Genomic DNA, 27,349 nt, shown 5'->3' on the forward strand with positions numbered 1-27,349 from the left:
ACATGTGGAATATGATCGATGAGCACAAGATTTGTACCAGAGAGCAGTGGATGCATTTCCAAATCGTGCTTTTAAGTCTTTAAATAAACAGATTACGTGTCAAAGATCATGATCATCCATTTTCCCTGCTACTTCACAAGAGCTAAGGAGGGAAATTTAAACTTTAAGAACACCCTGACACACTGCTACCTTTGGACATGTTAAAGAAAGTATTACACTAACATAACACAAGGCCCCAGACAAAGTGCCTTTACTTTTATCGATGAAAGACAAGCCGCTTAAACAGGATGCATATTTCTATTTGACTTGATACAGCACCGTAACCTTGTACTTTCAATACTGCAGCCTACTGCTTGGGAATTTAATACAGACTTAGTATAAATTCTCCAGCATATGAAAACTGTTATTCAATACACACGTATAGAATATTTTGATGAAGCATAATATTAGAAATATGTAAGAAAGAAGAGTTATGTATTGCAGAAGTCAGTACATTCACTGAGGAATTAATAAAACTCATTTTACGCTCTAGCACATACAAAAGGCCTCCTCTGTGGAAATATTCCAGTATTTATTGACAAAAAAAGCTGCAGTGTAAGAACAGAATAAGGAGGGAGCTGCATCAGAGAAGGGTCAGATGGGGGTGAAGAGAAGGCTGTGCCCCAGAGGGCGATGGGCATGGAGCAGCTCCCAGGGCTCCCAGAGCTCAGGGAGCATTGGGACACCAACGTCAGTCAAAGGGGCTGGGTTTAGGAGGTGCTGTGTGGGGCTGAGGGTTGGACTGGGTGACCCTTGTGGGTCCCCTCCAGCTACGACTCTATGAGCTTTTAATCTCTGATCCTCCTTCCAAATAGAAACTATAATTACATATTTATTTCTCTTTACTGAAATTTCAAACCATTCCACTGTGCACTGCTAAACATCTAGCTTCTTAAGTGCTGGACTTTGAACTGCTATGTAGGCCTTGATATTGCATACAATTTTCACGATTAAATACTCTGGATGGATAGATCTTAAGAAGCTGGTTGTGAAATTTGATCTCTCTTTACTGTATAAAGCTTGAGATATTCGCTGTAACACGTTGCTGTGTTACATTTTACACATACTATTCTTATCTTGCAAGCTTTTACAGTTATGATGGAATTTCATCAACAATCTTATACGAACTTCAAAGGTTAGTCATAATTGTATTTGTGAATTTTAAGGACATAAACATGATCCTATGAAATTCCAGACCGTCCTCAAAGCAAGGTACAGAAATACTCCATTTTACTTATGCCCACTAAACACAATAAATAAATGCAAATTTCCTTCTTAAATCAGATTTTGAGGGCAGCAGACATCAGTGGCTCATTCATACTGTTCCAGTGCCTCCTGTACACTAAATACTTCCCAGTGATCCAGCAGCAACATTCAAAGTCCATAAGAATAGTATGAATAAAAGTTTGGGAAAAGGAAGATGAAAATGTAGATTTCTTTAAAGGCAACAAAAAGGTCATATTTCATACAAACAGGAAAGTTCTTGCTAACAGTAAAACCACAAAACAGAAGAGCCTACGTTTATGGATGAAGTACTGATGAAGTATAGAAAAATGAATGAAACTAAATGCTGCCCGTAGCTTTGTATGGCACTTTGCATAACATTTCAGTTTTTTTCCTATCTGACCTAGCCTGTTCTCCATAAAGACTTAGAGAAGACTGTCTGTATGTCTGTGCAGGCATACAGCACCAGGTAAGCAAAAAGCTGAGTAAGCAGAACTGCCGGAACTCTAAACATTCAGGAACAGCATATGTGATACCTATTGCACAGTATTAAAAACACAAGAATTTGAGAACGTACTGCTTTCAGCGCTGGGGTTCACAGCATAAGAAAGACATGGACCTGTCTGAGTGGGTCCAGAGAAAGGCTACAAAAGTAGTCAGAGGGCTGGATTACCTCACCTACAAAGACAGGCTGAGAGAGTTAGAGCTGCTGTTTAGTTTCCCAGGCAAAATGCAGAAGAGATAGAAGACCTACAGGGAGCCTACAGGAAAAATGGTGAGGGATTCTTTACCAGGGAGTGTATGACAGGACAAGCAATAGAAGTTTTAAATTAAAAAAGTGCCAGTTTAAGATTAGACAAGAAGAAACTATTTACACAGAGCACAGTGAGGCTCACAGGCTGCCCAGAGAAGCTGCGAATGTCTCATCCTTGGAAACATTCAGGGCTGGGTTTAATACAGCTTTGAACAACCTGGTCCGACAGGGTTGGAACTGGGGAGGCTTTAAGGTCTCTTCCAACCCAAACCATTCACAATAGGTGAAACATAAATATAACTTTTTTTCTTTCTAAACTATACTGGAAAAAAAAGAAATACATGTATTTGAAATATATAACTACTACTGCTCCTCTAGGTCCTTCTCCAAAAGTTTACATAACTACTCCTCTTTTGTACGCAAACAAATCCATGATCAATTTTCACTTGACTATGTATAGAAATAATATAAAAAACATCTCCACAACAGAAAAGATGGCTTTTGTCCCTGCCTGCTAAGTATCCCACAAGTGAAAAAAGGAATAAGAAGTTCTGGACCTTCAGTGTTACAGATATTGAGACAAAACTCACTCATGGGAATGGTGCTTGAGCACTGGAAGAAAGTCAGTGTCACTCCAGTCCTCAAAAAGGGCAAGAGGGAGGATCTGGGAAACTACAGGCCAGTCAGCCTCGTCTCCATACCTGGAAAGTTATGGAATAACTTGGTCTGGATGTCATCTCCACGGACTGGAAGAAAAGAAGGTTATCAGGAGTAGCCAACACGGATTCGTCAAGGGGAAGTCATACTTCACCAACCCAGCAGCCTGCTGGCTGGGTAGATGACGGGACAGCAGTGGATGTTGTGCGCATTGATTTAACAAGGCTTTTTACACTGTCTCCCATAACATCCTCATCAGTATACCTAGGAAGTTGTGGGAAGATGAGTGGACAGTGAGGTGGACTGAAAAGTGGCTGACTGGCAGAGCTCAGAGGGTTGTGATCTGGAGGTGCAGAGTCAAATTTGGAGATCTGTAGCTAGAAGCGCTCCCCAGAAGTTGGAACCGAGTCTGATCTTGTTCAGTGACTTCATCAGTGAGCAGGATAAAGGGATGGAGTGCAGTCTCAGCAAGTTTGCTGATGATACAAAGCCGGGAGAAGTGGCTGACAACCCAGAAGGCTGTGCAGCTGTTCAGCAAGACCTGGAGAGGCTGAGAGTTGGACAGATTGGAATATGATGAGGTTCAACAGTTTCAAGAGTAGAATCCTACACGTGGGGAGGAATAATATCACACATGAGTGCAAGTTAGGGGCTGACCTGCTGGAGAGCAGCTCCGCAGAGAAGGTGCCCTGGTGGCCAGGCTGGCCATGAATCAGCAGTGTGCCCTTGTGGCCAAGAAGACTGATGGTGTTGTGGAGTGCATCAAGAAGAGCATGGACGGCAGGTCAAGGGAGGTTATACTCCGCACTCTGCTCTGCCCTGGTGAGGCCACATCTGAAGCACTGGGTCCAGTTTTGTGCTCTCCAGTTCAAAAAGGGCAGGGAACTGCAGGAGAGAGGCCAGCGAAGGGCCACAAAGACGATTAGGGGTCTGGAGTATCTCCCTCATGAGGAAAGGCTAAGAGACCTGGGACTGTTCAGCCTGGAGAAGACTGAGAGGTGATCATACCAAAGAGAGTCTATCAAATGGATGGGCTCAGGCTCTTTTTGGAGGACAAAAGGTAACAGGCACAAACCGGAACACAGAAAGTTCCATACGAACATGAGGAAGAACTTCTTCAATTTGAGGGTGACAGAACTTTGGAATGGGCTGACGAGAGAGGTTGTGGAGTCTCCTGGATGCTTTCCACTGCAATCTATTCTAGGGAGCCTGCTGTAGCAGGGGAGTTGGATTAGATGATCTTCAGAGATTCCTTCCAACCCCTATGATATTCTGATTCACACTTTGGCTTACCAGTACTTCTATTTTTTCACTTTAACTCCAGAATAAAGGCTTGTCGTTATCACGACAAACTGTAATTAAAGGAAAACCACATGTCACTTTGAAATCTAGCATTTTCAGTACCTCTAATTTCATATCTTCTCAAAGATTCCAAATACATTTCTAGACTTCTAGATGTTTATCGATTGAGTCACTTTTGAAATCCATAGCATAATGCTGAAAAGTACTGTAAGATTATAAAGCACACACCAAAAACACGATCCCTTCGAAATTCCACTTTTAGGATCACTGAAAATTTAACTTCAGTTTCTTGATAAATCAAGCATTTTATCAAGAGAATGCATGTTCAGATCTCCTGAAAAACTGGTTTGATTTAAATTAAATACATATGTATCATACATACCTGGTCTGAGGATTGTACATTTTAAGGCTATTTATGGATATCTCCTGGTGGAGCACAGCACATACCTGACTTCTGCATTTAGCTCTGCTTTGGGATTTTAATTCGATTTTATTCCAATCACACGGGGAGTTCTTTACTAACCTAGCTGGATGTGTGCCATGAGATCTGCAAGCACCGTGGCAGCAGCAGTGGCAGTAGCAGTACTGGAAGCAGCAGCAGGTTTCCCTCCTGGATGAGATGAGGTGGAAGATGCAGAGGATGAGGTGGACGAGCCCTGAATAACCCGGTTAAGCCAGGGCTCTACGTTGGAATGGCTCTGGAACGGAGTGGAGGTGATCCGCCCTTGCCGACGCAACGAGCCCTCATCTTCTGATGCTGACGATGTGTCTGTGATTAAAATAATGATGACAGGCATGTAATGTGGGAATGACCCAACAGACAGGAACATGAAGTTTTTCTATGTTCTTCGCATAGCATTCTCATGTGCTACACATGAGATGCATCTATTAAGCAAATGGTATCTTCACATGCACCAATTCTGTTCATTACCATTTTTAGGGAAATGCAACAAATTCTGTGTGTTGTAACAAGAGCACCTTGAAGCGAAGTTTCATTTATCACCCACACTTGGAAAGACAATGTTTGAAAAAACTTTCTACCTAAGATACTTAATATACTTTGAATCACGCTAAATAAGCATACCACCCTTATGGAATATTTCTGAATAGATAAATTGGAACTTGTCCTATCTGAATAATTTCCATCATTTTTTGTTGGATATATTTTCTTTTCCCTCCTCTTTCCTTTCTTCTTCTTTTTTTTTTTTTTTAATTTTTCACATATAGGTTCTTTTGACATTTTTTTAACTACTTACTAAAAAAAGGTACAGCGCGAAAGAAAGAGACATTAATTAAAGAATAACCCCATGAACTTTAACCACAAGCTGACATTAAGGTGCATAACATGTAAATGCTTAGAAAAACATGTTTTTATTGCAGATGTATATTTGTTGCTGTTAGAAGCCTGATAACTATGTTAGTTACCATCCAAATATTCGCAGCTTTTTGTAAGTTTCCCTTTTGCATCTAATCTTTCTTATGTGCTCAATCAATAAAATAAAAGAGTCTTTTAAAATGTATATAAAATAATCTCACTACACTTGAAGCCAAGACTCTAACAGAAGTTTATATTTTCGCCTTTTTTTTAAGTTTGAGATTTCCTGCAGAATTTGTTTGAACGTTAAGGAATGCTTTCCAAAAAAAAAGGAAGTTACTAAATAGGCTCCATATTCTGTCTCTTACTAAAGGAACTGTTGCATTTTAAGAACTAGGTCCATAACACAGCACCCTCCACCCCCGGCAATCAAAAGGATGTTCCTACAACAACGCACTGTCCATATCACGTCAGTTTGTGCAGAGTAGTTCCAAGTCACACATAAAGCTGAGAATACTCCTGAAAAGATACTGCAGGCAGAAGTCAACATGAGCCAAACAACAGCTGAGGAGAAAGACAGGATGTCCACTGCTGTACACCAAAGTCCTTTCCAGATGTGGTGCTCCTGAGTGACAAGAGGTTGTTGCCTCAGAAACCTGCAGTCTTTGTTTTGGAACTTTTCAAAATCCTCTGAACATAGTGATATGTAATTCCAAGTCCAAATTTTGTTGAAGCCATATTGAAAAGCATTACTTCATCTTTGGCACAACTTTCAACCACCACATGTTCAGTCCTGTTTTTAAGAATATGCACATTTCCAGCAGCTTCAGGAAAACTGCTCTTAACCAGTGCAAAACCACAAAACTAGAAACCCTGTTTATCAGAGCAGCCTTTTCAAAGTTAAAATCACAAATGTCTTTACTTGACCATCTCTACTGAAATGTGACAAGTTCCGAATAAAAATACACACGATTGATTTGGAGAAGATACAGCTGTGGATGACCATTCCTGAGACTGTGCCTTATATGGTATTTCTGGTCTACTCCCACAGTTGTAGTTTTTGCCTGCTGACTACATCTGCCCCTGGAGAGGAGCCAAAACAGCCCTATAGCACTTGCAGCCTTCCCTTCCTTTTAGGCAGAGGCAAACACAAACAGTTCCAGGAACATGTAACAAAATAGGATAACAAACAATCAGGCTCAGGAAAAAAAAGGCCACATTTGTGATGTATTATCTCTTCAGAGTGAAAAATAAGAGTACTGAAAAACAGAGGATTCTCAGAGGATGCATACTCTGTGTCTGTTACCCAGTTACAAGTTCTACAAAGTCTCTCTAGAATTTCTAAGCTTTCTGATATCTCATAGAGGCTGAAAAACTTTAAATAAAATATTAACTGTGTATGAAATGGAAATCCTCAAAGGAAACGCTTGCTGATTTCCAAACAATTCTGTCATGAAGGGAAAAGCAGCTAGGTAGCATCTGGCTGTGCGACAACGCAGGAGTTAAAGGCAGTGTGCTGTGTGCAGAATGCTATGTACTTGGCTTGCAGCTCTTCCTGGCTGGGAGCTTACCCAAGAGAGGCACAGCAATCATCACCCTCTGGGCCAAATATACACGGAAACTGCAGCTCAAGTTCCTATCACGTGAAATGTGGGTGGGAAGAAGAAGCTCAGTGAGATGAAAACAAAAGCACATCAAAATTGTTGGAGATGGCCAGTAACTGCAGTTCCATTACTACTAGTCAGGAGACTTGGTTTTGAATTTAACACTAACCAGAATGCAAGTCCAGGTCAGCGATGGTAACTACCCACAGTAACTACTAACAGCCCTTCAGCTATTAGCAATGTCTTACTTTAATCGCAATTAACTTCTGCAAATGCAAGGATTCTAAGGTAGTAGAATGCTCACATGCTCAGGTCAACGCATTCCTAGCAATATGGAATGGAAAAAAGTCAAATTAGCAAAATTTCTTTGAAGGAGGTCTGAACAAACCTAAAAAATAACAGCAAAGGCATGTGGAACTCCTGAGCTATCATGACATTGTGGTTACTACATACTAAAAAAGGATAATCCATGAGAGAAGTGTAATGCCCTCCGTTCAGGTATAGGGCATGGGTCATCAGCTTTCACAATAAGACAAAGTACTACACGCCCTAGTGAAATGACTGTAGCACATTGTCTCCTGAAATCAACTCTTTATCAAAAAATAGGCTTTTTTTTTTTCTTTTAAAGACCGATTTGAGATCCAGCAAGTCTCACAAATTCCTTGCCAGAGTAACAATCTTTGTTACTAGTACCTGACCAGTAAAATTAGATGCTTCAAAGCTACTCAGCTTCTTCGCAATTTCAATTTTTTCTTGTTGAGTCAACTCTGCAAATAAATTGTCTGATGCTATTTCCCACTGTATTCTCCTAGAGAAACTGGCTGCTCATGGCTAGGATAGGGGTATGGTTCACAGGTAAGGAATTGTCTGAATGGCCAAGCTCAAGCAGCTCTAGGGAATGCAATTCAATCCAGCCAGTGTTCAGCCACTTAAAGCATTTCCCAGGGCTCAATACAGGGTCCAGTCTATACTGCTGCATGTGAAGGGCTGCTGGAAAGCTGTCAAGGAGAAAGGAACCGCAGGGTGCTGATCGACAGTCAGCAGAACATAACCAGCAGAGCAATCAGGTGGCTAAGAAGACCAACAGTCTCTTCGCTTGTATCTGGAATAGTGTGGCCAGCCACCAGAGATGTGACCACCCTCTTGTACACAGCACTAGTCAGAAAGTACCTGAAACACTGTGTTCAGTGCTGGGCCCACACTGCTTAAAGGCGACTGAGTTGATAAACCAGGTGCAGAGATGAACACTGCAGCTGGTGAAGGGCCTAGAAAACAAGACTTATGAGGAGCAGCTGGGGGAACTGGGGTTGTTTAGTACAGAGAAAAGGGGGGCTGAGAAGAGACCTCATTGCTCTTCACAACTACCTAAAAGGAGGTTGCAGGGAGGATGGTGTCAGTCTCTTTTCTCAGGTGAAAAGTGAGAGAATGGAACAGAATGGTCTCAAGCTGCACCAGGATAGGCTTGGATTGGCCATCAGAAAGAAACTCTTCACAGAGGGCAGATAGGCATTGAAATCAGCTGTCCAGGGAAGTGGTGGAATTCCCGCTCCTGGAAGCATTTAAGAGATGTGTAGATGTGGCACTGAGAGATGTGGAAGATCAGACTGACTTGACCTTGAAGGTCTTCTCCAGCCTATGACTGGATACTGTGATTCTAAAATAAGACAATTATTATTGCCTTTTAATAAGCCTCATTTGATGAATTGATGCAGGTAAAGCAATTTCTCAAAGTATTTGGAATGGCCTGATCTTTCATGATTCAGAGTCATTTAGTGGTCCAGTATCTTGTCAAAGTGTCTCCATAACCTTCTCTTAGAAGCTGCACAACAGATCCCAGAGAGAACTTAACTCGACTTTTATTATAAATCACTTAGGGTTCTTCTGTATCCTACTAAAGCCCAACCTCAGTATTTTTGACTTTAGTGCTAACTATTTGGGCAGGTGTGTTAGAAGATGATACTCCAGCACCTCCTGTTTGAGAGCATTTTTTAACCCTCCCTCTAAGAAGAAATGATTTAATGGTCTAATCTTTTGTAACTGATAAATTCAACTGCATTCCTCAGCAGGGTACTTCACAAGTTATCTAAATTCTGTAAGTCATACTTGTCAACGAGAAGGCTGGAATCTATTTGATGTGACTGTAGCAGTTCAAATGTTTTCTGTTAAGGAAAAACATGTAGTGCTGAATCTGCTCGTCTACAAGAGGCAAGGCTGCCTTCATGCCCCAGCTCCAAGCAGAGCTGAGGCTCAAGCACAGCACACACACACACACAACATGTGATAGTCCATGTGCGTACAAACACTACTGAACACACAGATAACCCATGCAAACACACACAGGCAGCACCACTGGCTTCATTCTGCTTTTATCTGTGGCTGACACAGGCCTCTGACACAAGTACCACATCAGAGGTAGCACGTGGTTTCCCTCACTGCAGTCTCCCTGGTCACTAGTATCCAGATGCTGGTACTCAGGCTCCACTCACTCCTGCTGCTCGCACCATGGAAACAAGAGCCTCAGTGACCTGCTGTTCTACGTATTGCTAGCACTTCAGTCCATCACACTTCTCTCTACAGGCACACAGACCCTAAATCTATGGTTCAGCTCCAACTGCTGAACCTCAGCCCCTCCCCACACACCAAACAAGAAGTCCTTTCACCCAGGGAAAGCGCTGGAAATACTAGTCAGGGCCTGCCAGGCAATCATACCCTTTTTATAATTGGCCTTTTATATACCCTTACCTCTCTAATTTCCCCATACTTGTTTCTCAAAAAATGACCATCTGTTTCTCTACTTCAATTCATCACCTAAACACTGTGCAATCCTAAAACGCCCTTCTCTTGCATCCCCTAACTTGCTCCATGCTCCCCTGGCAGCACCTGCCTTCCCAAGCTCAGAAGGTGCTTGAAGTGCTTACCAGTCTTGATGGGTTTCACGTGTGGATAGTAGGGCTCAGGGTCTCCAGGGACAGCCCTGGAAGAGCCTGGAAAGGGTGACCCCTTTCTCTTGAATTTTTAACTTGGGCTTTTACCAATGTTGTTCTCCATGCTCCCCTGGGCCTCTGGGGATGGGTCAGTGATGGGCTGATGGCTTCTGGAATGGGTGTGGAAGGAGCTGGCACAGGGCATTTTTGGGGCACCCCTACCTACCACTTTCTTCCTGCGTTCCTTTGAATGTATGAATGAGCTGAGCACTGAATAATGATTTTTTCCTAGGGTCTCTCAAGCCCCTGAGACTTTCCTCCTTTGATGTAGCATGTAGACCCCTGATGGAGTGTGTACAGCAGTGGCTGCAGGGACACCATCAGAGCTGCTCCCAACCTGTCCTGAATGTAGCCAAAAGAGAAAGATGCCTAGTTCTCTCAAAAGAACATCAGGCAATTTTTTCTAGTTTTAAATGCCAAAGGAGACAGGAAAATCTAGCTGTCCTCCCACTCCTTTATCCATCCCAGTGGAACTTCTGGAAGCCAGCTATTTTTTATTACTGAATCTCATGCAGAATAACAGTGTGTTCTTTTCTTGTCACAACATACCTAATTCCAAATGTACAGTGACTTGGCAAACTACAGGAATGAGACAAGGACAGTGATACTACATAAAATGCATCACTGATTGTTACATCAGAACTTATTTTGGACAGTGAAAAGAAATACCGCTTGGAAAAGCAAGTAACAGAAAAAGTAGGGCCTCTGAAGATTCAATATGCAGATGGTCTTGAAACATAACTGAATTTTCTCCAGCATTACGTTCCATGCAATTCATGGCAGTTCCCTTGTTTACACATGACCTGTACACAAAGAAACTCAAAAGCATGACAGCCACCCTGCTGCATTAGTTGCCCTTATGGGCTTTCGAGTATACGCGTAGTAAAAGAATGATCTAACAAAAAACACAGTAATATCTTAAAGGAAGAATGTAAAGATTCTGGAAGTGCAGATTTAAAACTCCAGAAGACAAATACTTTTAACTAATGAAATGATCAAAGAACCCCCGCAAAAAAAATATAAAACTGTATAACTAGGAAAGAAAAATGGAATTTTTGGTGTGAATAGAAGGAAGTAACATAGCCCAGGAAGCAAATGAGCAATATAGCATATCTGCTCTTTTACAGGAATAAGAAAGAAAATTGATGGCGAAGGGCACTAGAGGTCAGTGTGCTTCTACTCCACAGCCTCATTAGGAAGGGTAAGAGCACCTCATTCACAACTTCAGAGCTAAGAGAAACGCCTTGCTGAATAAAATACTGGCCCCCATACACCAGACAGCAAGACGTATCTGGAGAATGATTTTCTTCACGTCTAGAGAATTCATTGTGAGCTTACAGAAAGATTATATATTTACTCAAAAAAAATTAAGAAAACATCCTGATGTAAACTACATGAGCAATGACAGCATCTTAACATTTGAAATTACTCACAGCTGAAACCATGTGATGAGCATTCAGCAAGCTAATGCAGTAACATAACACTGGCATATTTTTCAACCCTTAAAAAGAATCTTATGCAACCCAAAGTAACAGAATTCTGACAGGATTGCCAAGATTCTCATTTTCCAAATGGGACATACTGCAGAAGAATCTACTTCGTGCATAAAGGGCAACTGCTCACCCTATTGTAGCTTTCAAGTGTACCTTTAGTAGCTACAGAATTTCTAGATGAAACACTAAAAATCTTGTAGAAAGCATAAATAATTACAAGTAACTCCTGATTATCAGGGAATGCAGCTGTGAATATGGAAGAAGCTCACTGCAATATACTTACATCTTGGCAGAACAAACCATTTGCTCTTTATGTTTTGCTAACAAGCGTATCTGGAAAGATTTACACATGTCAACTCAATAGATACCTGGAGGTGTGTATGTTTCTACTGAAGAGTGCACAAGAACAGACCGTCTCTTTGAAGGCATAGGCATTTTTCTCTCTTTGTATTTCGCAAGAGCTGCCTGCACTGCTTCAGTGTGGACATCTGTATAGAAAACAAACACAAAAGGTTAGGAAATTAAATTCAATCACAATTTCTTTCTAAAAACACAGAAAGCACTAATGCCACCTTTAACAGCTCAAATACAAAATCTGAACTGCACATGAGGGCCCTTATTGCTTTTGTCCTATCCTCAGTCCAATTGCTTAGCTGACTTGTGGAACAGGTTCTCAGCCTCAATGAGAGACTGAGCAGAATGGAGAACAGAAAGGTCCAAAGTTGAATTCCAGTTATGTGGTTTTGCACTCTGAAGTTGTTACAAGTGCGCCAACCAGTTTTGCTACTAATCTTAGTTCTCCAAATAGCAGCAGTTTCAACAATCTGTACTGTCTGCCTCTAGAAATGGCTGCTGCAAACCAGTGTCCCATATGGCTGCATCTCTCCTATAAGGACTGACAAAAAAAAAGAAAAAGAATATCTTAAGTACCTTAATTGTACTATGATATTCAGAGAGCATCAAAATTAATTTTTGACCAGTTAATATGTGTACAGACTGGAGATGTTGTACCAGCTAATTGACCCTGTGCAGCTCTGCAAGCTGATTATTGTTTTGACTGATCATTAGACACTTCTGCAAGCAGCAATAAACTCACTGCTGTGACCCATTCACTTGTTGTTGGAATTGGTTTTCTCTTTAAAAACTTCCACCAGATCTTCCTTATGGGCTTTTTGTTATTGCTGCATTTTGCTACTGGACTTTTGCATTTCACTACTGAAATTTTATTTCCCATGTTAAGAAAGCACGTGTGACTGGTGTGGGATCAAGCTCTCTTCCACAACAAGAAAACACAACATTCTGTGACTGCCACAAAGGTGTCACACCTGGAGCAGACATCTTGCAGCCTGTTCAGTACGTTTTACATTCAGTGTATACTGCAGGAGGACACTCAGAAGGGTACAGCAGCACAGAGCTAGCTGTTACAGGGTGAAGAACAGTAACCTGGAAAAAGTGAAATAGTGGGAAGGGAAAGCAGAGTTGCTGGGAAAGCATCTTCAGATGTTCTGAAGGCCAAAACCAGGCAGCAAAGAGTCCGAAGAGAAGGAACACAAGTCTTCACAGAAACTGCACATCTTCATAGGAGGAAAACCAGCAACAACAGCAACACGCTGGATTAAAGTGTCCTCTGAATTGCGGGGTACATGGCATTGAGGGCTGTCAGCCTGCAAAAATGTCTGCAAAGCCTCTGCGTTTCTCACCTTGTCTATCACACTGTCGTCATTAAACTCTGAAATGTTAAGCGCTGTTCAGGGAGCACTTACATAATTTATTGCTGACATTATTTATTAACAGCATTCCACTGATGGAAATTTTCAGTTAATATTTACTGCTTGGAGATGAAATCTGTGGCTGACAAGGATTATTGTTAATTTAAATGAAAGGCAACTCTGGAAAACCACAAAAAACTGTTTGCAGCAGATTTTTATAATTGCTGCAAAAAGAGGCCCTGTTCCACTCTCAGCAGTTACTCTTGCAAAGTCACAGAAAAACTGTTGAGATGCAAAGAAAGGAAAGACAGATGTAAAGAGAAGGCTGAAAGGAAATAAAGAAATAAGATTCTCCCCTCAGAAGTCCAAAGAACAAATAAGGCATGCAACTGATAGAATAGGCAGGAGCAGCCAAAATTATTACCTAAATGTTCTAAAAGACAAGCAGCTTTAACATGTGCCAACAGAGTGAAATTTAAAGGCAATATTTCAGGTTGCTGCTGGTGGTGGACAACTTTTTGCAGAAAGCACTTTCAGCACAGTTAAAACCTCTATGATAAACTGAGACTACTTTGTGAAGCACAACAGTGACTCTTTATGCCAAAGTATTTGAGGGAATAGAGTGAAGCTATTTAAGCAGTAACTTGTGTTTTCTGAGATGTGTTGTCAACGTTTCTATTCATACTCCACATATGCATAAATCTCACAGCAGGAATAGCCATGGAAAACAGCATCAGCAGTGATGCAAAGCATTCGAAGATTAGAATCAACTAGATGATTCAGTATCTGTCAGAGCACAAATACTTGAGCAATCCTTGCTTTTTTCTTTTAGTTTATCTCTTCATTCAAATACAAACAACAACCACTACTGCAATAAACCTGAAACAATTTCTTTGGTTAAAAGTTAGAGGAAAAAGTGAAAACAATCTAGTCTCCTGGCATCTTTACTTACATTTGTTTGCATAGGCATAAGCTAAACATAAATTAAATCAAGCAAATGCTTCACTATTTGGTTTGGATATCACCTGAGCGTGTTAAGCCCTGCCATATATCACAAAAGGGAATCCAATCCAATGACATATTTCACATGAACTTTTTCTGCCTGAGTTTAAACTTCAAAGTGAAAAGATCATCCTAGACAAAAATGTTTAAGAGGAACAAGGAACAGTGATGGGATTTTTCATTGGCCAAAAGTGCAAAAAAAAAATCTAAAAAGCTATCATCAGGCTTTATCTCAAATAGCTGCCCATTAACAAGATTGCCTGAACACTTAATGATCATTCAGAAAAAAACTGTTAGTAGAAAGCAAAAATACTGCCTTCACTCTAGACCAGTGAGACTGAGAGCAGTTTTTCAGAGTTACTGAAAGTCACTTTAAATAGAGTTAAACCAACAATCCCATAGAAATATTAATTCTAGGAAAAGAAGCAGCACTGATAATTAGTACTGATAGACTAATATTTAAAAGCCACATCTGTTAATAAGCAATTATCTAGCTGAACTTGTTTAATATCCACCTACTACTACATCTGCATTGAAAGGCTAAATAGTCTTACACTAAATTTCCCCCAGACAATACCAACAATACATCAGGGCTGTTTGCTTGCTTTCTGTTTGCTTTAAAGTATTCTCGGCACAAACCTAAGTAAGATGCTAGAAGCTGTAAGACAAGAAAAGTAGCAGTGTGTACAATCTATCTCTATGGATTCTCCCAGCTCTCTTGGCAAATAGTTTCCAAGTATTCTCTATTTGTAGTTGTGCTCTTCTTGCAAATTTCATTTCTGTTAGTTTAACACAATCAACCTAATTAGTTTCTTTCTATCAGGTTCATGACTCGCCTTGTAATTTGCCTGGAAGCTACTTGTTCACAACGCCTGGAACAAACCTGTTCATCATGGCTGTAATTCAATCACCACATCTACTTTCTTAGTATATATTCAGCAGCAAAATTACACTGAAGGTATATTAAAATGCAGATGTAAATATACACAACTAATTTTTGCATTAGTCAAACATCTCCTTTCATTAACTTTGATACTATGTAATCTCTGAAATTCAGGACCTTCCTTGTACAGCCAACAATATGAATATGAGGGTTGCTCGGAAAGTAATGCCTCCTATTTTATGATGTTGGCCCATGATGTCAGAGGCAGATGGTGGTGGTGTGGCAGTAAAGGTTGAGCCTTCCCACCATATTCTGCTACATTTTGTTGCCATGTGACAGATGGCAGCAGAAGGACAGCTTCCCATCATGGAAAAAAGTTGTACCTGTTGACATCCATCAACACTTCCTAAACATTGACAGAGACCGAACAGTGGATGTGAGCACAGTTCAGAGTGGATGCTGTGTTTCTGCAGTGACAGCAGTCATCTCTGCTGGTACAGATTTTTACGAGCATAGCACGAAGCTCTTCTTCATCACTGACAAAAATGAATACCTAATGGTAGAGACTATGATGAAAAATAGCATTGTGTAGCTGAGAATTTGCTCTATCAAATAGTGCTATTGTGCTCTTTGTACCATTTGTAGTTTCTATGAAAGTAAATAACAGGCATTACTGTAAGAGTGATCAGTGCAGAATTACGGAACAGCCTGGATTGAAAGGGACCGATAAAGACAGATAAAAAAATACCACCAGTATATTTGATACATGGCGATTGTTACATCCCCTGTATAAAGAACATAAACAAGATGACAGATTCACAGAAGTAGGTTAGAAGGAACCTAAAAGCCCACCCATTTCCTACCTTCCTGTTGTGGACTGGCTGCCCCCATGAGCTCAGGCTGCCCAGAGCCCCATCCAGCCTGGCCTTGAGCACCTCCAGGGATGGGGCACCCACAGCTCTGGGCAGCAGTGCCAGCACCTTACTGCCCTCTGAGTGAAGAATTTCTTCCTAACATCTCATCTCCCATCTTTCAGTTGAAAACCGCTCCCCCTTGTCCTGTCATTGTCAGACCATGTACAGAATCACTCTCCATAGTTTTAAGCTCTCTTTAAGTCCACGAAGGCCTCAATAAGGTCTCCCTGAAGCGTTCTCTGCTCCAGGCTGGATAAATCCAACTGCCTCAGTCATACTTCATAGAAATACTCCACAAATCTTTCCCAGGAATCCTTATTCTCAGAATATTTAAGGTGTCTCATTCATCCTTTGATTTTTCATAAAGAATCCATGCAGATACATCAACTCCATTTCCAACACGAGTTTTTTAAAATGCCAACAATGTAAATATGATCTGATGTGCTACTGTAACCAGTAGTTACAAAGCAAGGAGAGCCAAGAATAACAGCATATTAAGGATACACAGTACATGTCATTACTTGCACTGTCTATAACCAAAACTGAGGTGCGTAACGACCATGGCAAGCAAAACGAAAAGTTAGTTATGAGTTCAAATGTATTTATCAGAGAAAAGCTTTCAAACACCTCCTTTTTTTCACTATTGTGACAAGGGATTTCACAGGGAAACAGTGTGTTTTGACCACCTGAAAAGCAACAATGGGTACAGGATGTGATGATGATAACAATATTTTCACAGAAGTTTGCCATACAGGTTAGTTACAGTGGAGCCCATTTAAAATTAATGTAGAATATCCATTGTGACATTTCCTATTTTTGTGCACTTGTTTTAAACCAGGAAATACTTGAAAGTGAGCTGCAGTAAATATGATAATACTATAACCTTCCTTTAAGAAGCAGCCTAGTCAAACAAACAACAACAATAACAACAAAAAAAAAAACAATGAAAAAAGCAGAGCACACATGCAACGGTCTTCCAAATGTTTAAATAACTGCTCTAGAGGCTGGAAACCAGATCAGCAATCAAGAGAAAACTGTTAAGCATGGGGTAAATGCACAGTAATAAAGAAGTCACAAAGCATGGCTACAATTTCTTTCTCTCACAAAAAAGCTCCTCGAAAAATATTCATTAGCTCTGTCCTTCTTCCAAAATACTCCCAACTTCCTCATTAGCTATACATACTACTGTGCTGGTGTTCTTTTCAGTTCAGACGCCTCATGCTTTTGCTGCTCATCTTTTACCTACCTGATCGGAAGCGCTCATCCCTCGAGTTCGTGGAATGCGATTTCTGCTGTTTAGACACAACAGCCGTAGCTTGTGAGGTGCCTGGGACTCTGTTCTCTGCTTGCAGGGATGGATCCACACCTGAAATAAGAGTTTTATTTCAACGCAAATTCAGGTTCTCAGATAAAACCCCTGCTTCTCATGCTTAAAATCTACCACCCTTGACTACCTACACCTACAAATCAACCGGAGCCTAAAGTCTTTTAAAAATAGAATTGTCCACCTGCATTTTAAATTCTTTAAAATAAAACCAAATTAGATGCGATTACTGTTTCACCTAGAATATAAAAATCTCTTCTGAACAGAAAAATAGCTTTGCTCGTATCAGTGTACAATCCTTCATCATTAGGTGTACCCCAGATCCGTTCGGATGGTGGAGAAAAGGGCCATGGAGAAGAGGGAAAGGGACCATATTCACCCCCAGCTTAACATGAGACAACAAGAGAAACATTACAAATATGCTTACAATCACACTTGGAGATGCTGAAATGACACAATTATACTGTTCTACCTTTCACATGATACTTGAACCATTCTGTCCAATTCCTTCCAACTCTAAAACTAAGACAACTAATATTTAGGAATGCACAGGTCTCTTTAATCTACATCCATTTAATAGAATAATACTAGGAAGAATCACATTCTACAAGAACACTACAACTAGTGAGTTATTGTGTAAAAGTAACAAAACTTCTTTTATATTTTTACATTTCTAGTTAGAAAAAAAAAGAGGGCAACAAAACCCACAGAACTAGTAGGATATTTGTTTCTGTAAAAGTAACACGCCAGCCTGGTTCAGTGGCAGTAGCTGCCAATTCTCAGAAACATCTCAAGGCATTCACTGGAGATTTTTAATGAAATGTTACTCTTCTTGTGCTTTTCCTCTGAACACAGTTGTTCACACATGTATGTAATGCCAAAAAGCGATGCCATGAATAGGGTGTGATTGTGAAGCAATGGACATTTTTCTCTGGTAAGACAGATCTTGCAGAAGAGTAGAAAGGAGACTTAATCAGTCTTTTCCTTGAAGTGAATACCTGATTGCAACCTTACACATTCCATGTGAAAATTCGCAGACAATGTATTTATGTTGTCTGAAAATGCATTAAAAAATGTATCAAAAAATGGACGATGTTTTCAGCAATCTTGAAACCTGTTCTCAAATTTCTGTATCAAACGGAAAGCATGGCTGTGTATTTTTCACTCTTCACACAACTGTGTTAGACTTGTGTTAGTAAAATATCAAAATGCATGATATGATTTGCAATAATTTGAGCCTGCCATAATCTAAGAGTCATTTTGAACACTGCTTATTACTTGTGCATTGCCCCCATGTGGTCGGAATAGCAGAAACACTAATGAAATACACATATTGAAAACATAATACAGATTTTTTACACTTTGTTGAGCTTTTTGAACTGTTGAAAAGTACATCTGTCAGCACCACATGAGCATTCTGGATATGTCTTCCCTGGTGAACATGTTAACTTATTAAATAATTTTATGAGCATAGCACAAGCCCAAGTTTAATTATTAAATAAGGAAACTTACATGTCCTTTTAATAACAAAACCATGTGCCTTCTCAGGTACACAAACATAGGCAGGCTGAAATATCAGTACCAGCAAGCACTGTGTTTCATTCAACACAAGCTGTCACACGTAACACACGCAGATGTCGATCCACAGAGGGCCCAAGAGGCACAGTGAGACCCAAATCCAAGTGTCCCAAAAGGACAACCGCTGGAAGCAGAACTGAGCGAGAACATGGTGCTTCATTCATTTTAAAGAACGAAAAAGTTTAAAGAGCTAATGCTCCCTCAAGCACTTGGCAGAATTCTGCTTTCAAAAGAAAAGCCAATCTAATCTACAAACTGAACTGATTCAATGTATCCGATACTCGAAGAGTGGTTGAAATGCTTGAGAAATGCATTTTGCATTTCATGCAAACAGAAGTTTTACATAGCCACCAGTCAAGAATCCAGCAAGATTTGTTCATCTACAAACAGTAAATAACTTCGTATTTCATGAAAAAGATTCAAGCAAGTCACCTCCTCAAATACAGATACAGAAGGTTAATGTGATAACCGAGGCAGTGGAAAAGAGAGGAACAAGCTAAGCTGGATTTCTCCCTGTTTACAACAATTCCAAAAAAAACCAGCGAATAGATGAGGGAGGGCCCTACCCAAAAACGTGCAAAGCATCTGCTCAGTTGTGGTTGATCTAATAATTCTTGTGGGGTGAAGAAGGTAAAAAAAGGGGGAAAAAAAAAGATTTTTTTTTGCTATTTTTTTTTCTCAGAAGAGCATTACTAATTGTTAGTGGAGGAAGAAGCTCACAATGCACTCTCAACTCCTGGCACTCTCACAGTCCTACTGCTCCTCCAAAGGTGCCTCTCTCCACAGACACCAAAGAACCAATACAACCAGTGAAGTTTCAGGCCTCTGCAACAGTGTGTGGGGGATACGTCTAAGTAAGCAACTGTAGAACCTTGGAGTCAGGACTCCTCAGGCTACCAAGACCCTGTCCCTCTCTACAATCCGCCATGCCCAGTAAAGCTGCCCAGCATAATCTGTGGTCAATGACATCGTCCCATCTGGCACAAGGCCTCAGTACTAGGTAAACCAGGAGGCTCCAGACAGAAAGATGAACTAACTGGAATAACCAATCAACAGATGAAAAACAGTCTGTCCAATGCTCCAAAGCTATATGCAACTTGAGCTCTGCTATTTGGCTGTGCCAGCAGCGGTGATGGAGCAGCAACGATGAGAAGGTATCTAAAATAAGCACAAGAGAGTTTACAAAGGCTTACAAACTCCAAAACCTGAACTTCCTTCTTCTCCAACACTTACAGGGCAGATCCTTGTGGATTAGCATTAGGTCAGTTGAACTGTGACAAAATGACCAACAAGCCTCAGAAGTTCCGTTTAAATTATGATAATGTGCAAAATTAGTGGCACTGTTGGAAATCAGGTCTGTTCTTCTTCAGCTTAAATCTCTGGGGTTTGTTCCCCTTTTCAAAGAATAAGCTGTGGAAAATAGCATTTTGATAAAAACAGTAAGATGCTGCATTTAAGTATCAGACTACACGATCACATGCCAGAAAAATCCTGCTTCACAAGCTTGGTGAACTTCTTAATTTATTCTGCTTCTACGCAAATCACTACGTTAGTCTTCAGCAAAAGCAGCTGGATAATTAGGCCACCTCCCCCTGTTTACACTGAAGATCTTGACAAATATAACATTCTAAGAAGTACACGCTAATGAAACACAATCCACTATTACTATAGTTAGGCAATTTTTAACTGAGCTAAAACCACCAAAAATGAAAAGTCATCTTTAAGAGGCTGCTAGGTGAACACTTGGTCCGATCAACTAGAAAATCTGAATTAGAGTTATTATTTGAATCAGAACTGTATCTGTCCATCCCCTAACACTGAGGAGTCAAAGCTACTAATAACATTTCTAGTGATTTTGTACAAGCAAAAGTTATTTTACCGTAACAGCACTGCACTTTCTCATACTAGGACACTTTGCTAGCAGTTCTGGGGAAGATGCCTAGCTAAGCACACCTGGATCAGATACACAGAGATAAAACAAGTTATAAAACAATAGCACTCACTCAGGATACACAGTCTGAGTTTGCGAGCTCTCCAGGGCAAAGCACTGCTTTTGTCTCAATAGATTCTCAGCACAATGCAGAAATGATCTCACCTGAATCTGCAGTCACAAAGTATTGAATAGCAACTTGAATCAACTTTTATTTTCCCCAGTTTCTCTGATGTTCTGAAGTCATGTTCTGAAATGCATACATTTTTGAAATGCCAAAGTAATATTTCCATAATTATTGCTGGAGTTCACTTGTCTTTGCAGAGCCATAGAACACTGGGATTAGAAGAGACCACCAAATGTCATCCTGTCCAAACCTCTGCTCAGGTCCAGCCACCTGAAGCCCGCTGTTCAGGACAGGCTACCCAAGGCAGCCACAACCACCAACCCATAGATAGCTCTAACGGAACGGCTTCTGTGCTTGATGTTCATAGAATCATACAGTATTCCGAGTTGGAAGGGATCCATAACGATCAGAGTCCAACTTCTGGCTCCACACAAGGCTATCTGAAAATTAAACTGTATCTGTCTGAGAGTACTGTTTAAACAATTACTGAGCTCCATCAATCATATTGATTTTATTAGACTGGTGTTTTACTAATGCTAAAGGTAAATGCTTTCTTAACTATTTTGTATGTATACAAATACAGCTACTAACAAGCCTTTCCTCCTTAGCCCCATAACTACTATGGCATGTCTGCACACATTAGAAAAATAGACATTTAACCACAGTACGTTGCATTGAAGAGAGAAGACAGGTTTGAAAGGCAAAGCATTTGTGAATCATATGCATACAAATTTCTCCTTAAGAAAAATGAGCTGCACATTTTGCTGCAATAAATTTGTGACCATGTAATGTGAAAGCTTGCACTACTAGAAATAGTTTGAAATAGTTGAACATTTCAAAAGTATTATTTTTCAAGTTGTCAAGGTCAATTGAAAAGTAAATCAAAGCAGTTAAAATAGCATCACAACAAATCACTCATTTTGGCTTTCCACACATCTCTGCCCAGTTGTATAACATGCTTCTGTCTGCAGAATATGGCAGGTCACATTAGAGAGCTTTGCTGAGAGGACAAGGGAAGAGGAAGCTGAAGTGTAAACTCCAGGTTCCTTGAGCGTTATTAAATCCTTTTACAGCTGTTGAATTGGCTCTACAAATAAGGAACAAGAGGTGACAAACAGGCTCAATGCACTGAAAGAAAGGAAAAGGTATACAACAAGGCTGAAAACAAAACAAGGGTGGGAAACAGCTCTAGGTCAACCTCTCAGTCCCTACCTAATTTAGGTGGTCTTTGCCACCCTAGAGGGTAACTATCCACTAATCTCCAAATGGACCATGGGAAAAGATGAATTGCTCCGAACTGACTACTGTGGTTCAGACTGCTTGAGAACCACCTGCTTGAGGACTTCTCTCCATTTTTCACTCAGTTGAATTACCAACATTTAATTTCCTCTGCTAGCAGCAAGCTCAAAATGTTTGCTGTACCTAGATGGATACAGCTACACTGATGGTGAGACAAATTTTATTGTTTTCATGAAAATTTAGTACAAAAATGTCAACCTAACATCACAGTTTCCATATTCATACACCCAAAACAACATATTAGGAAATTTGATCACAAATGTTTCCTTCTGTAATGCTAAAATCAGTTAATTAGAAAGGCAGATGAATAGCAATTTCTTGGTATTTTCAGAAATTATTAGAATCACAGAATCATAGAATGGCCTGGGTTGAAAAGGACCGCAATGCTCATCCAGTTCCAACCCCCTGCTGTGTGCAGGGGCACCAACCAGCAGACCAGGCTGTCCAGAGCCACATCCAGCCTGGCCTTGAATGCCTGCAGGGATGGGGCATCCACAACCTCTCTGGGAAACCAAATTATTAGCAGACAAGCTACAAATAGCTGATACAGCTAAACAACCTAATCATATTTAGTTCTCACATATTCTAATTAAGCTCATTGTACCTAGATCAAACCAAATGAGTCTACTAAGATGATCCTTGGGGTCCCTTCGAACCCAAGCCATTCCATAATTCTATGTGCCAAAAGCTGTAAGATGGTACTGAACTGTTGCATTTTAAAAAAGTGGAAGTGACTGCTGAAGAGTTCAATATACATCTGAGACTCGGCTTCTCTGAGCTTTGTGCTTGACTCCTAGTAACTACCATCTTCTAGGTGTAAGGCCCTTGTCATTTTAGAGAATAGGACTGCTTCCACAATGTTCTTTCTGAGTTTAGAGCTAAAGCCAAATAATGGTGAAATATCTTTGATGTTGTCAATGTGCAGCAGTTGTTATAGCTGTTATTGGAAAAATGGTGGGTTAATTGTTTGCCATCTTTTAGAACTGCAATTTGTTCTTTGGTTATGAGCTCCTGAATACCAGGAACCAGGTAATTAAAAAAATACCAAAAAAGCATATAGTGATGTATGTGCTGTTTTTCCTTTACCAAACAATTAACTTCTGTCAAATGCCTGTAACAATTCCTAAGCTTTGACATTTTACTTTCTTAACATGGAATTTCTTTGTACACTAGCAGGAAAAAAGAAATCGATGACTTTGAATACTCAAAGAAGTATTACTGAAAGCCTGCAATTGAACTCTGAATTATACTTATAGTTGAAAGGGATGCACATCATCATAATATCAGAAGCAGCTTGAAAACAATCTTCAGAGCCAGGAAACCAGAGTATTATGAAGTACAGCGCTATTCAGTCCTTGAACTCAAGTAGTGCCAGCCCAAACACCAGTCCTGCTATTAACCACCAACTGAGCACGCAGAACTAACTGTAACCAAATGTCTTCTGTTGCTGTCATCTCTTACTGTACAGGTACAGGAGGATTTGAGGAATATAGTGATAAACCAATACAGCCTAGGTCCATCTTAAGTTTAAGAGTTGATGAGCATTCATATGCACCTAAAAAGCAAAGAGGCTTGTAAGTAGCATCCTGCCATTTGAGCACTCATGTCTTTCAAAAATCACACACCAAATTCTATCTTGAACAGGCTCCCTAGCTGAAGTTAAGCGTCAAGCCAGTTGCCGTCCCTGGCAGTGTTCAAGAGGTGTCTGGATGAGGAGCTACAAGATATGGTTTAGTAGCTTGTGGTAGCAATGCTAATGGGAGGACAATTGGACTAGAATATCATGTAGGTCCTTTCCAACCTTGTGAGTCTATGATTCTACTATTCTAAGACGGGCGAGGAATCAGCATCACTGACAGAATTACCTTATCTCTGAATATGGGAATTGAATCTATTCTTAGAAGCTCGCTGATGACAGGAGGAAGGTGCTGCTCACTTGGTAGGGATGACAGGCCTTGCGGGTGGGGAAGGTCTAGATACATGGGAGCATCAGACAATCATCAACAACATGCAGCTCAACAAAGGTAAATGCAGGGGAAATGGGGAGAGAATGTAACAAGAGGCCTGCCAGCAAGCAAAGCTAACTGTTAAACCAGCCCAGGTGCTGGGTATATTCAATCCCATCCTTCTAGCTGAACTAGATGTCCATGTAACTCAGGATGGGTTCAGTTGGGGACTTTGGCACTCCCAGAACACTGTATGAACCACAGCTGAGTTCTGGCCCCAGGTCTGCATGGAGCAGAAGAGAACAGTATGATTGAAAAACAGTTATTAGCCACCTACTCCACGTTACAAGCAGTAAAGCCAATAACCGAAACGGGTGAAGTTATAGTTAAAATGACCTCACAAATTCAGGAATGATCCGACCCACCTTCCTAAGATACGGGTGGCCCAAGTGCACACAGTGGCACAACGAGTCACCTACCAGCCAGAGGAGTGTTCTGTCTTTCACCATTGAAGGAAGAGTTCCAGAAGATCCTAGGCCTGGTGATGTATTGAAGTGATGCACCAGAAGAGACACTGTTTGCTCCACTGGAGCATAGTTCCCTTCAGGAAGGGAAATATCCCTGGGGACAGGCTGAGAGACCTGGGGCCTCTTCAGCTTGGAGAGGAGAAGGCTCCAAAGGAGACCTTTATAGCAGCCTTCCAGTACCTGAAGGGGGCCTATGGAAAAGCTGGGGAAGGACTTCTTATAAGGGCAGGTAGTGACAGGATGAGGGGAAATGGTTTTAAACTGGATGCGGATAGACTTAAACTAGATGTTAGGAAGAAATTATTTACTGTGAGGGTGGTGAGACACTGGAACAGGCTGCCCAGTGAGGTTGTGAATGCCCCCTCCCTGGAAGCATTCAAGGCCAGGCTGGATGGGGCTGTGAGCAACCTGGTCTAGAGGGAGGTGTCCCTGCCTATAGCAGGGGGGAACTAGATGGTCCAACCCAAACCATTTTATGATTTTATGTCTATGAAATAAGAAAGACAAGAGCTCATTTCACAAGTGGATTCCACAAAAGTCTGCAATGGAAGATAGTTCAAAGAACCATTTCCCTAAAAAAGGCAAAGCAAAAATGCCTTGGTTTGCCAATAATGCTTCCCAATGGACTTGTCATTTATTCAAAATTTTACCTGTATAAAATAGCCATATAACTTCCCACCTTCAGATTATGTACTTAGAATGACTTCTGTTGAATTCTTGACCTGTTAAGAAAAATGCATCACAACTAACACCACAACTTTAACTACCCAGGAATATTCATAAGGCAAGATTAATAAAGAGATTATATCTTCATTACATAAGCCAGCACGTGAGAGAAGCTGGGGATACGAGAAGAGTCTTTCCAGGCAAAAATCTTTCTCCAAACTTTTTCAGGACTCCAAAACAATGTTAGGCAGAAGACAAGATACAGCACATAACCTTTTCAGTCTTAACAGGACTGCCTACCTCAGTTCCCCAGGTGCCTCTGTGAAACAGGTTTGAGGCCTGGGAGCTCAAGGAAGAAGTGAGTGATGCTGCAGTGGGAGAGGATACAGAGAGGATAAAGAAAACCACCTCATAAATAATTGGCTTAGAGGTTGGTGCAAGCACAAGAATTCTGTGTTTTTTTGATGGGGCAATTTACTTGGCACCAGGCATGATGCCTGCAGATGGAACTCACGTCTCCAAGGGTGAAAAAGGATCCTAATCCAGGAAGTGGTGGGACTCATTGAATGGTCTTTAAACTAGGTATGAAAGGGACAAAATGAGATCCAGGAGGCTCCTGGAATCCATTAATGATCTGGATCAGGTATTGGACAGACCAACCAGAGGTGAAGTGTTGCTGGAGCTGCAGCTCACGAATGTGGAGATCACTAAAGGTGCTAAGGTTGGAAGCAGCCTTGGCTGCAATGACCATGCCCTGCTTGAGTTTGTGATCTTGAGGAACGTGGGCCTGGCAAAGAGAGTGGTCAGGACCCTAAACTTCGGAAGAACAAACTTTATTTGTTGGCCGAGCTCTCCTGGAATGCTGTCCTTAGAGACAAAGATGCTGGGGAGAGCTGGCTATTCTTCAAGGATGCTTTCTGAGAGCACAGGAGCTCTCCGTCGCTCTGATAAGAAAGCAGGCAGAGGAGGCAGGAAACCAGCATGGCTTAGCTGTGACCTGCTGCAAACTGAGAGCAAAGAAAGGTGTGTACAGGCTTTGGAAACAAGGCTGTGTCACCTGGGAAGAATACAGGGATGCTGTCCAGACTTGCAGATGTGGATCAGGAAAGCCACAGCACTGGCAGAACTGAACTTGGTGAGGGATGTTAAAAACAATAGGAAGACTTTCTACAGATACAATGGCCAGAAGCGACAGACCAAAGTGAGTATACCTCCTCTGATAAACATAAAGGGAAAGCAGGCTTCAGCAGGTGTGGAGAAGGCTGAGGTACTGAATAAGTTCTTTCTCTTGGTCTTCACTGGCATCCAGGATTATAATATTTCTCATATCCTGAACCCTACATCCCTAAACTTTTAGGGTGGGAAACTGGGGAGCAAATCCCCCCCACACAGTAAGGGCAGAGCAATTCTGAGACCTATTCATGAGACTGAATGCGTACAAGTCTATGGGGTCGGATGGCTGCATCCCAGGGCTCTGAAGAAACTGGCTGAGGTGGTTGCCAAGCTGCTCTCCATCATATTTGAAAAGTTGCGACTGTCAGGTGAGGTCCCAGGTAACTGGAATAAAGGTCATGTCACTCCCTGTTACAGGAAGGGGAGCAAGGAGAAACCCGGAACTACAGTCCAGTGAGTCTCAACTCTGTGCCTGGGAAGATCATGAAGCAGATCCTCCTGGATGACATGCTAGATTGCATGAAGAATGAGGGTGTGATCTGAGACAGCCAGCATGGCTTCACCAGTGGAAGGTCACGCTTAACCAATCTGGTGCTTTCTGTGATAAGGTGGCGGCATTGGTGGACATTGGAAGGCAACCGATGTTATTTAGCTGGACTTGAGCAAGGCCTCTGACGTGGTCCCCCCACCACATCCTTATCTCCAAATTGGAGGGATGTGGATTTGATGGGTGGACCACTCAAGGCACAGACAGACAGTGGTGATCAGTGGTTCTATGTCCAGGTGGAGGCTGGTAACAAGTGGTGTCCCCCAGGGGTCGGTCTTCGGACAGGTGCTTTTTAACATTGACACTGATGATGGAATTGAATGCACCCTCGGCAAGTTTGCTGATGACAACA

At 41.2% G+C, this 27,349-nt stretch overlaps 1 protein-coding gene across 3 annotated transcripts in view; it reads right to left on the reverse strand.

Moving 5' to 3' along the window:
• DIP2A (disco interacting protein 2 homolog A) overlaps window positions 1-27,349 on the reverse strand; it is a 102,606-nt gene that overhangs the window by 44,395 nt on the left and 30,862 nt on the right. For all 3 annotated transcript variants that reach the window (XR_008204546.1, XM_052674528.1, XM_052674527.1), the window contains exons 3-5: window positions 17,127-17,246; window positions 11,741-11,860; window positions 4,500-4,745 (exon numbers count right to left, since the gene is read on the reverse strand). Coding sequence is in view for 2 of the 3 variants with exons in the window: in XM_052674528.1 (XP_052530488.1) it covers window positions 4,500-4,745; window positions 11,741-11,860; window positions 17,127-17,246 (486 nt within the window). In the remaining variant the exon portion in view is untranslated. The remainder of the gene's footprint in view (window positions 1-4,499; window positions 4,746-11,740; window positions 11,861-17,126; window positions 17,247-27,349) is intronic.

Source organism: Tympanuchus pallidicinctus, unplaced genomic scaffold (genome assembly GCF_026119805.1).
Source record: "Tympanuchus pallidicinctus isolate F22 unplaced genomic scaffold, pur_lepc_1.0 scaffold15, whole genome shotgun sequence".
NCBI classification, from domain to species: domain Eukaryota; kingdom Metazoa; phylum Chordata; class Aves; order Galliformes; family Phasianidae; genus Tympanuchus; species Tympanuchus pallidicinctus.